The sequence below is a fragment of the Bombyx mori genome, chromosome 23 (genome assembly GCF_030269925.1).
Source record: "Bombyx mori chromosome 23, ASM3026992v2".
Classification (NCBI taxonomy): domain Eukaryota; kingdom Metazoa; phylum Arthropoda; class Insecta; order Lepidoptera; family Bombycidae; genus Bombyx; species Bombyx mori.
Genome location: NC_085129.1, coordinates 8,351,517 through 8,362,931, shown reverse-complemented (window position 1 = coordinate 8,362,931; position 11,415 = coordinate 8,351,517). Strand labels below are relative to the sequence as shown.

Below are 11,415 nucleotides of genomic sequence, written 5' to 3'. Positions count from 1 at the left end.
AAGTGATAGTATAGGCTAAAAAATCTATTATAAGATATCAGTGACAACCCTAACAAGCCATTCCTATTTTGTCTTTTGGCGTTCCAATTTTGTGTTTTCTCGTCCCTCATTTTTCCAGTCTCGTTCCAAATTACCCTACATACGTCCCAATTTTCCCCAAAAAGAAAGGAAAAAATATACATTTTTTATTTTGTCGAAATATTGTATTAAAAATAAGAATATTGCAACTTACCGTTTGTTGTGGTATTTCCAGGTGTATTAAAAACTTATATAAACTGTGATGTTATTGAAAAAACAACGATAATATTACTTTTTTTAAAAGTTCTTTAAGCTGTTTTAAAACGCACTTTTCAACCACTATTTTAAATTTAATTTGACGAATTTTTGGGACCAACTAAACTCATGTTTAGTACTTCCATAGTTAGCTTGGTTTTTCTTCTATACATTGATAAATATTACCCTAAAGAAAATTAGGTAGATTCCGTGCTACAAGTACTTTGAGAATCTTCCGCAGGTTTGTCCCAATTTACCCCAGAATCCCAATTTACCCCATGTCATGGTATATTATGAGGACTTTTTGGCGGGAACGCGAGGAGTGATGTTGTGTGATTTGTTTTATTTTGTCTAATTAGTGTTTCTTCAGGTTTAAATGTGTAATAACGGTGGTTTATTAACTGTTTAATATCTGTGAAAGCGCACAAATGTGAGAAAATGAAACAAAGCCACTGGACGTAACTTCTCGGGATCCTCCAAAAAATCCACTGAAAAAATCTTAGTAAATGACCACCATTTTACTGACATTATATTTCATCCCATATCATCTCATTTCATCCCAGTTGATTAATGTCTTAAATTAATCACCTTCATTACATTTTATTTCACTCCATGTTATCATTTTTCATTAAAATAAGAATATAAATTAAAATAAGACATGATTTAAAGGTCTCAGTTACCAGGTCATAAAATACCTTATAAAAAAAAGTATAATCTATGAACAGTAGTAGTAGATTTATTTTTCCAAATGGAAAGGCAAAGGTATCATACCATTTTATATTTATTTTATGAAATATCTACTATGAAATGAAATGATTATTAAAATGCTGGTTAAGACGAATCCGAACCCAGTGAATTTTTCACCGCGACTCTTCTAAAATTTCATAGAAGTCTGTAAATTCCCATTATTTTACTTTTTTAATTATTTCACTTAATTTCATCTTTATACCATTTCATTAACTGAATCTCTTAATCTATTTCAGTTCTTAAAAGCCCATTACTTTTTCTTAAACTTTTCATTAATAATAGAGATAGCTTTGACCTATTTAAGAAAATCAAAGATTAGGATTAGATTTAATATTTCATTTTTTTCTGTGGAGTGTATGGTACGATACCATCGCCTTTCCTACTGGCACAATATGACACATTTAAGTGTCACTCAATTTTGGATTACGATTTACGATTTCCCGCTCTAGTAAGCCAAACAAAAATCCCTGGTTCGTGGTTAATTAATATATTAATGAATTTAATGATACACTTAAAACATATGAACCGAGTTGACAATTTTATTAGAAAATCTGTCGTAGTTTTAGGCATTGTATAGATTCAAAATACTATACTAAGATATTATGCGTATACTGTAAATAATAAATTGGTTATTGTTTTATAAACTCGCTTACTATAATAAATACAATTCTGAGGATGTCTTCTTTACAACCTATACATGCCTTGAACTTAGGTAAGCACCTACGTACATATAGTTTATAAGCACAAAAGAATTCATAAATTGATTATTATGGTAGCCATACACGTAACAATAAACTTGTGCAAGTTTAGACTTGCACAAGTATATTGTCACCCCTGAGTGACCACAGACGACTCCGGTATGATTGAACGATATCATTTTTATGAAAGTGACCAGAGCATCCGGGTGTGTCGATGGACGAAGCTTTGGCAATAGTTAGCTTAATATTCGCTACCAAAAAACTGAAAAGACTTAAAAGAAATCGAAATATATGGTGTAAAGACTGGTTAAAAAAAGAGAGCATTATGCGCACATCAATTTATTAAATGAATTAAAATTTGCAAAGACCGACTTCATTTCTGTAAATATTAATAAATTCCTCTAAATTGTCTTGAACTCCATGTCTCTCACTCGTCATTTTAGTGCGTTTAAACCGACCGCAGTACGTGCGCACGAGCAGGCGGTTACTATACTACTGTAACTTCGAACGCCGGCATGCCACACACGTTCAAGTAAACTTGCGCAAACGGAAATTTGCACAAGTTCGAAATCGAAAATTGAAACTTTTTTAAACATGTACAAGTCTAGAAATTTGCGCAATATTTTTCCAACACACGTTACTGCATACTTGTACAAGTCTAAACTTGCACAAGTATATCATTACATGTATGGCTACCATTCAGATACAATGATAGCAATGTTTATCTTATTTTATGAGTAACGAAATAATAAGATAAACTGCAACGATAGGTCGATTCATGAATTTAATGGTTAACGACTTTTGACTCCTACCATTGTTTTTTTTCTGTTGACTTCAGTATATGTTATGAAGCTCTTTTTCAAGAATGGTAATACTCATTTCACACTTGTTTCTTATGTGTGTTTTTAGCATCCATAACACAGGTGAAAATTAACTAATTAAAATTAGCTTAGCTTAGGGTTGTAGGAATGTGGAACGCCTAGCTAATTAGACTAAATAAAAAGTGCTAACAAAAGTACTCTTGATATAAAGGTCGTTTAATGACCGAAAGTACAAAAAATTTCTGTGCCACACCAAAGTTTTGTAAGTTAGTCAAATAATGCTAAATGATCCTGAAGGTATTATGGCATATACCTAATTACATGTTACTAAACTAAAGGTGCTAAGGGTATCCTACAAATATCTCAGTCTATTAATAAAAGAAAGTAGAGAAATGTTTTATTTATTTTCAGATTCTGTGCAACAGCAGGCGTTTGTGAATTTTTTTAATTCTCTTCCTGACGTAAGTATAAAATTCAAATAGTATTCATCTGCATCAGTGTCCTGCATGAATTTCATATTTATCAAATTTGATTTTGGCAGATAATAAATTACAGTGTAACTTAAATCTTTTTTTAATGTTGACTAGTTTACATTTTACAACACACACTTAAATTATATTCTTAACTGCTACTGAACCAAGAATAAACTTTATCTTTAGCATTACTTAATTTACTTCCTACTGATTTCCAAAAGCCAGGTTTTTCAGTAACTGTTTCAGGTGTTGTTGAAATATTGATGTTTTGATTATGGTCTTCTGAACCCTCACTGTCCTTGTTCTGAAGATGGTCATTATTTTGTTGTTGAATGTAATCAGTGGCTTGAAAATTGTGATTTATTTCTTTTTGAACAGGCAAAACTTCTAAATTAGATGTTGAGACTTTGTGTTCATTTTCAATATTTCCTATTCTTTTCCATGGAGATTGGTTGCCATCATCTTGAGATTGTACATTTGTTTCTTCATGACCAATATCCAATTGTGAATCTGTATTTTGCTGGTCAAAGCTACTAATTTCCTGATGGTAGTTGTTATTTTGTTGACCAAAGTCCTCAAGCTGTTCAAAATTATGTTCTAATTGACTTTGCTGGATACTAAAATCTGGAAATTGACTGAATGTGTTTTGATTAAATTCTGTATTATCCTGATTTTCAAATTGATTATCCACATTTTGTTGCTCAAAAGTATTAGTTTGTTCTTGATCAGAGTTATCTATTTTGTGTTTTTGGTTTTCACCAATAAACAGATTTGTAACCTTCAGATCTGACTCTTTTTGATGATCTAATTTTTTGTTGGTCACATTTATTGTTGACTTTAAAGTGGAAGTAATAATAGCTTCAGGTTCATTATTACCATTATTTGGGATTTCTGAAGCTGTTATTACAGTATCTTCAGGTCCTATGTCACCTCGACCTACATCAGATTTTTCTGTTTCAGGCACACTTATATAGTTTTTCACTGGTTTTTTGGTTGTGTTTGAAATTGTACCGTTTACTGTTTGTGAATTAGGCTCATCAGGTTTTAAATGTGATGGTGTAAATTGTCGTTCTTTTTCTATAAAGAAATTTAAATTATGGTTTTGTGTATTCTCAGTAGTTGAGCCTTGGTTTTGATTTAAGTTCGTAAAAAGGTCTACATGAACCTTTTCACTGTCATCTTTATATTTTTTAGGAACACCTGTCTGTTTTTCTATTATTTCTACTTTATTCCATAAATTGAATAAGCCATTTGTGTGTTCAGAATCACTTCCAGATACAGGCTGTGAGGCTTTATCATTATATGTGTTTGTGTTTAACCAGCTAATATGATTGTTAGCTTCCCTGTTCTCAGTTTGTCTGTTTGAATTCCAGTTGATCTCTGTTGTTTCTGCATGTTGTTTATCATTAGTGTCAAATTGAGAATTAGCTATACTATAATTTGTTTGAGGATTTGGTCTATTGTTTGAGTAAACTTGAATGGTATTTGAGTTATAATTGTTCAAACCCCTAGAACCTACAGTCCAAATATTTTGCGTTTGCGTAAAAGTCTGATGGTTACTGTCCATGCCATTGACATGTAGTTGAGTAAATTGATTTGGGTTATTGAATTTATTTGGGCCTAGATTATTAATTTTATTCCAAGGTGAATTATCATTGGGTATTTGAGAATTACTACTTGGTAAATTGTGTGGCTGACCTAAAGTTTCAACTGTTACTTTATCTCTTGCTGTATTATTTGTAGATTGTAAATCATATTGTGTTTGATGGTAATAATTCGATGCTCCATTCTCCAGTTTATTCCAAGAATCTGTTTTTTGGCCAAAAAAAGTAAATGAATTTATCATTAATTATTTAATTATCTCTACTCATTACTTATAATATTATAAAGCTGAAGAGTTTGTTTGTTTGAACGCGCTAATTTCAGGAACTTCTGGTCCGATTTGAAAAATTCTTTCAGTATTAGATAGCCCATTTACTGAGGAAGGCTATAGGCTATATAACATCACGCTAAGATAAGAGCACCAATAAATAATGTTTCAAAATCTGGGTTTTTTTTCCTTTTTGAGAGCTTCCGCTGCGTGCGCTGCGGAAACGGTTAAAGTTTCGCTAAAATAATGTATGACAGAATTGTTCCCCTTTAAAAGATCTAAAAAAAAGTCCGGGACAGCATATGTCTATATGTTAAGCTCACTGTTGGCTCAATATAACGTTTTTTATGCTTTAAAATTTAGCGTTATGCCAAAGTAACTATTCCACGCGGACGAAGTCGCGGGCAAACGCTAGAAAATAATAAAACGGCGAAATTCGATTTTACAATCCCCTCAGAATTAATGGTGTGTTAAATAATCGAAAATTAGTAAAATTGTTAATTTATTAACATGAAAACAGTTTTATGATTTTGATTTAATAGTACTATAAGTCGTATAATCAACAATAATTTAATGGATTAAATGAAGCTTTTAGTAAAAGGCTTTTAATAGAGTAGTATTTATGATTAGTCAAAATCTGCGTACATTTGTTATTGTAAATTAAAATAACCAACACCAAACTATCTCACAGGAATCATCTTCAGGAATATCACTTACGTTGATTTTGTTCTCGGCTAAAACTGTTCCAGTGATGATGTGTTTGTTGTCCAAAGCTTTCAAGTTTATGAAAATTGTTTTGAGTTTGCTGGCTTAAGTCCTTTGCCTTATCCCAGTTATCTTGTGTCTGCTGACCAAAATTTTCGAGCTTTCCCCATTGATTTTGTGTTTGTTGCCCCAAGTCTTCAAGTTTATCAAAATTGTTTTGAGTTTGCTGATTTAAGTCTTCAGCTTTACCCCAGCTATCTTGTGTCTGCTGACCTAAATTTTCGAGGTTTCTCCGTTGATTTTGTGTTTGTTGCCCCAAATCTTCTAATTTACCCCAATGTTTTTGTGTTTGTTGTCCCAAGTCTTCCAATTTATCAAAATTGGTTTGAGTTTGTTGGCTTAACTCGTCTGCTTTACCCCAGCTATCTTGTGTCTGCTGACCCAAATTTTCGAGGTTGTCCCATTGATTTTGTGTTTGTTGCCCTAAATCTTCTAATTTACCCCAATGGTTTTGTGTTTGTTGTCCTAAGTCTTCCAATTTATCAAAATTGGTTTGAGTTTGCTGGCTTAACTCGTCTGGTTTTCCCCAGCTATCTTGTGTCTGCTGACCCAAATTTTCAAGGTTGTCCCATTGATTTTGTGTTTGTTGCCCTAAATCTTCTAATTTACCCCAATGGTTTTGCGTTTGTTGTCCCAAGTCTTCAAGTTTATCAAAATTGTTTTGAGTTTGCTGACTTAAGTCTTCAGCTTTACCCCAGCTATCTTGTGTTTGTTGACCCAAATTTTCGAGGTTGTCCCACTGATTTTGAGTTTGTTGACCGAGGTCTTCCAGTTTTTCGAATTGATTATTTCCTTGCTGTAAATCATCAGAGTTCTGAATCTGTTGTGTTATTTGTTGGTCGTCATGTTTTTGTGCTCGTTCGAAATACTGATTAACGTTATATGACCGTGGAACACGGACATAGCCATGTTCATCACAGATTTGACAGTTTATGGCATTCAGTGACTGATGTTGGTTGTGCGTGTATCTTTGTGAATCTAAAAGGTTGGCATTTGATGTCAATGTTTGTGCAGCTGTTGCGTCGTAATCACTATCGACTTGTGATCTTACACTAGGCTGTATTACATAAGGATCACCCCTACGCTCCCATGACTTTTTATACGAATACGAAGACTGATAGGTTTTTGGTTTACTATCACTAACTGCCAGCAATTGATTGTATGCGTCGCCATTAGCTGCAGAACTTAGTCGAGAGTTCCTAGATGATTTAGATTGGCCACTATAATCACTGTTAATACTACTAGCATGATTATGAGAATTGAATCCAGCCTCTTCAAACTGTTGATTCGAAGTTTGGGCTACTGCATCTTCATAAAGTTCACTATTTTCGGGAATAGGAAGATCATTATTTTTGGGATAATTACTATTAGGTACTGATATGATTAATGGTTTTGTGTCATGTTTTTCCCATTGCTTATGATAGCTGTATGCTGATTGGAAATGTTTGGGCTTATGAACACTGGTATCAATGTTAATAATCGCTTCATTGTTAGCAAGTGCATTCGAGTTGTATTGGTCGTAGGCATTCTGATCATTGCTGTATCGATCGGAGGCAACCCGCCCATTGCTTTTGGAATAAATTTCTGCGGCTGCAGCTTGACCTCCGTAATCAAATTGTTGATAACCTTGTGAGCCATCTGAAGCTTGTAGGTCACTTATATGTTGTGACTGAGATGGAGATGCACGATGACTATTTCGATAATTCGAATTACTGAATTGACTATTGCTATAATGAGAATTTCTATTTATCGCTTGCGTACTATATTGCGCGTTGGATAACAATGAGGAGTGCGCATTATCTAGGTACGTTCCTTCTTGAAAATTACGTCCCCTTAGGTTACTAAGATCATAATTTCCCGATCCATAAAAGCCCGCAGAATTTGCAGCAGTGTACACGCTACCCGTTCTGGTTTTTGATCCCTCCTCGCCCAACTCTCCTTCAACTTGTGAGATCGCGCCGCTCAAATGTCTTTGAGCAAGTGAATCCATGTTGTGAGCACGTTCAAAATTACCCCCCATGTTTCCTCTTTGCGCACCATAAAATCCAGACTTGCTACCTTCGTCCGACGAACTTCTAGAATAGTGAAAGTCTTCTTTTTCTTTATAAAGCTCAGGTTTGGCCAAAGCCAACGCCGATAGTGCGGCAAACAGAAGTAGTCGTCTCATGGTTTTGATTTATCCAAACACTATAAATGAGAGAAAATAAAATTTAGCAAATAAATTAATAAACATTGCATGCATTACTTCTTATACTAAGCAGTGGTATACATAAAATGTAATTTATTTTTTTGCCTACTTAAGTATTCCTTTTTTTTTTTTTATTGCTTCGATGGTTGGACGAGCTCACAGCCCACCTGGTGTTAAGTGGTTACTGGAGCCCATAGACATCTACAACGTAAATGCGCCACCAACCTTGAGATATAAGTTCTAAGGTCTCAGTATAGTTACAACGGCTACCCCACCCTTCGAACCGAAACGCATTACTGCTTCACGGCGAAAATAGGCGGGGTGATGGTACCTACCCGTGCGGACTCACAAGAGGTCCTACCACCAGTTAAATACTTTGTAGTGCCATACAATAGATTGTAGAACATTACATTCGAAGTCGTCGTGGCCTAAAGGATAAGACGTCCGGTGCATTTGTATCTGGCGATGCACCGGTGTTCCAATCCCGCTGCCAAGTACCAATTTTTGTAATGAAATATGTACGTACTTAACGAATGTTCACGATTAACATCGTGTAATAAAAATCAAAACTCGTAAAATTATAATTTGCGTAATTACTGGGCGTCTTGTGAGTCCGCACGGGTGGTGCCACCACCCTGCCTATTTCTGTCGTGAAGCAGTAATGCGTTTCGGTTTGAAGGCTGGGGCAGCCGTTGTACTATACTGAGAACTTAGACCATATATCTCAAGGTAGGTGGCGGCATTTACGTTGTAGATGTGTATCGGCTCCGGTTACCACTTAACGTCAGGTAGGCCGAGAGCTCATCCACCAACATATGCAATAAAAATAAAAACATATCTTATAAAATTAGCTATAAGATCATTGCTCATTTATTTGTGTTTATTAAATCATACTTTTATTCACTTGTATTGTTCAACTTATGCATTCGACATTACTGTTTTATTCATCTAATTTTTTTTTTATATTAATGAGTAGGTACACGTACTTATGGACTACATGATGTTAAATGGGTACTAAAGCTCATAAACACCGCAAAGTATGTATGTATTAACGTATAAGTTAATTTCCAATGTTAATAACAAAAATGAACGTTGATTTGTTTGTTCGTATACTGCGCGTGTCGTTGATTATGTTCAATTGAAAGTTGCTATTGATACTATAGAATTTCTAGCAAAGTATCACCATAGCAAGACAGTTACTGTTGTCATACGAGTTGTCTTAAAGAAATTGTTTTTTTTTCCACAAAATATTTCTTCGACATTTCACACTGACCGTTTTCCATTTGTTTAAGCTTATTATGTTATTTCAAAGCTTAGAAAACAAAGTATATTCTGTTCAAAGAGTTCGAAGATATATGGCAAAGAAAATATGACTATTTGAAAATAAAATTCCTATGCCTATTTGCCATCAAATTTATTCAGGAGATTTAAAAATTGCGTAAATAAGGACCTGCAGAAGTAAATAACTGAACGATTTATTTTCACTATTATAATTATTTTACTCTAGGTACGTACGACGTTGCTGCGCTGAATAGTATAATAAAAAACAAAAAATAAAATAATAATAATTGAAAACGTAGTGGTTATATCCTCTTTGGTATAATTAAAAACAAACAATTATTCTACATCTATGATATCGTGTCAGAAACATTCACTCAACTGCCCACAACTCTAGTAAAACGTTTAAAATCCATTCGTTGAATAATGCGCGAATTTGTTCAAACGCATTCCGCCTTACTATAATGCGCGTAAATGGTTCTAAATGTCAAAGACTCACTGAAATACTAAAGTACCAGACGAAACTATGCTTTTGACTTATATTGCTTTGAACAAGACATGTCTTCAAAGGTAATATTTTATTTAGAATCAAGCAACAAATTATATTCATTAAATTAGTATTCCTATTAATAATATAATTTTGTTATAAAGGATTTTCACTTCTTCACAATCACTTTGTAATTTATTAATTTTTTTATTACGGAACTATTTAATGCACTACAAGAGCTTATTCTTATTTTATACCTTATAAATAGTTAATAATGCATTAACTCGGTTGACAGATAAACTGATGAGTCAAAGTTACTTCAACAAAATAAAAAAAATGATTTGATTAAAAAAAATTGCGAAACATAAATTAATAGTGGTTTAGATTTATGTTAAAAAAAATCTTATTAAGTACTAGCCGGCAAACATTGTTTTGCCATATATAAGATTTCTAGGGAATTTCTAGTGTAGAAAAAAAAAACTAACTTATTGTAAGTTTGTAAGGATGTGGTAAATGAGTGAAAGAGGCATGTAGCGCTGTGAACGATGAGGGAATATATAATAAAAATAACAAAACCTCATTCAACCACATAATACCTCATTATAACAAAAAAAAAGTCCAAATAAAAAAAAAATATGTTAGGGGTGGACAACCCTAATCACTTAGGGGTATGAAAAATAGATAGTAGCCGATTCTCAGGCTTACTGAATATGCATAAAAAATTTCATGAGAATCGGTCAAGCGGTTTCGGAGGAGTATGGGAACGAACATTGTGACACGAGAATTTTATATATTAGATATAACAAAACTGTATAATATTAAAAAAAAGGTCGTAGTCTTTTGTAATTCGGAAATTGTAATAATATTACATCATATTTAAAAGAGGGAGCTTACCTTAAGAGTTGAAATAAAGCTAAGTATTCACAAACAAACCCTGGCAGCTCGCACGCTGCGTAAATTGAACTGAATCTGATTGATCTGAGGACGCCAATTTATTATGTTGTGCTAGTCTCAAGCGTGATAACCTTCCGCCCGGCAATATCGTATATTCCAAGAACTGCGACGGCCATAAATATAATACTAAATCAATACATTTAAAAAAAATTAAACATCTCACCAATAAAGTAAAAATACTGTTTTACGTAACTCAGTGCAGTCAGTATGTCTCATAGCTTCATTTGCGGGTGTCTTATCGATTGAGGACTTCTCAGAAACTATGTAGTTTTTGGTGTTTTTTTTGTTTTTAAATCCTATCAACTCAATCAATTGTAAATACTCTCGTAAATACTTATAATTTTATATTAAATTTATAATTTTATATTTATTTTGTTAGCAAGGAATCATCAGTCAATTAGATATCTAAGTCTGAATTGTATAATATATGATTGGCTGTTCCACAATTTAAACCACAACGCATTACTGCTTCATAGCAGAAATCGACGCCCTATCGCCAGCGAAAAACTTCCGACGGTGCGGTGGTCCTAAACGGGGGTGTTTGTCTACAATTTTTTTATTTTTCATGGGAGTTTTGTATCATTCCGATTTCCTCCAAATAAGAACTTCAACTCTTCAAATTCCACTTTTATTTTTTATTGCTTGGATGGGTGGACTTGCTCACGGCCCACTTGGTGTTAAGTGGACATCTACAACTAATACTAACTTCAAATCTTTATTCAATATTTCTGTTAACGTACAAGTGGGGCTCTAAAAATCTCTACTTTTTTCAATGAAGGTAAAGACAACATATTTGACGCCAAAAGGATCAATTGACAATAAAATAAAGCAACACTAAAAAAGCCGCGTTCCTGTAAAATA

At 33.5% G+C, this 11,415-nt stretch overlaps 2 protein-coding genes across 5 annotated transcripts in view; one reads left to right on the top strand and one right to left on the bottom strand.

The window, feature by feature from the left end:
- Positions 1-1,437: 1,437 nt before the first annotated feature.
- The window catches only part of LOC101743378 (DNA mismatch repair protein Msh2), a 31,567-nt gene continuing 21,589 nt past the window's right edge, over positions 1,438-11,415 (top strand). Inside the window, exons 1-2 of one of the 2 annotated variants that reach the window (XM_004932580.5) lie at positions 1,438-1,732; positions 2,951-3,000. In XM_004932580.5, the coding sequence (XP_004932637.2) occupies positions 1,696-1,732; positions 2,951-3,000 (87 nt within the window). In that variant the 5' untranslated portion in view covers positions 1,438-1,695. Of the gene's footprint in view, positions 1,733-1,948; positions 2,587-2,950; positions 3,001-11,415 lie in introns of those variants that run through there. The other variant, XM_062675192.1, reaches the window with a different exon arrangement.
- Positions 2,925-10,632, bottom strand: LOC101743242 (putative uncharacterized protein DDB_G0282133). 3 transcript variants are annotated; one of them, XM_062675190.1, is made up of 3 exons: positions 10,495-10,632; positions 5,600-7,834; positions 2,925-4,821 (listed from the first exon to the last, which is right to left on the bottom strand). In XM_062675190.1, the coding sequence occupies exons 2-3, from the start codon at positions 7,812-7,814 to the stop codon at positions 3,161-3,163; spliced, it is 3,876 nt and encodes a 1,291-aa protein (XP_062531174.1). In that variant the 5' UTR covers positions 7,815-7,834; positions 10,495-10,632; the 3' UTR covers positions 2,925-3,160. The 3 variants fall into 3 exon arrangements, with proteins under 3 accessions (XP_062531174.1, XP_037875112.1, XP_062531175.1); XM_038019184.2 differs by having other exon boundaries at positions 2,925-4,401; XM_062675191.1 differs by having other exon boundaries at positions 2,925-3,636.

Bases quoted from the DNA above. Each gene is read 5' to 3' on its own strand.
- LOC101743242 (XM_062675190.1), bottom strand. From the start codon at position 7,814: ATGAGACGACTACTTCTGTTTGCCGCACTATCGGCGTTGGCTTTGGCC. The intron at 4,822-5,599 runs GTAAGTGATATT...GCCAAAAAACAG, and splicing joins TAGCCGAGAACAAAATCAAC to ATTCTTGGAATAAACTGGAG.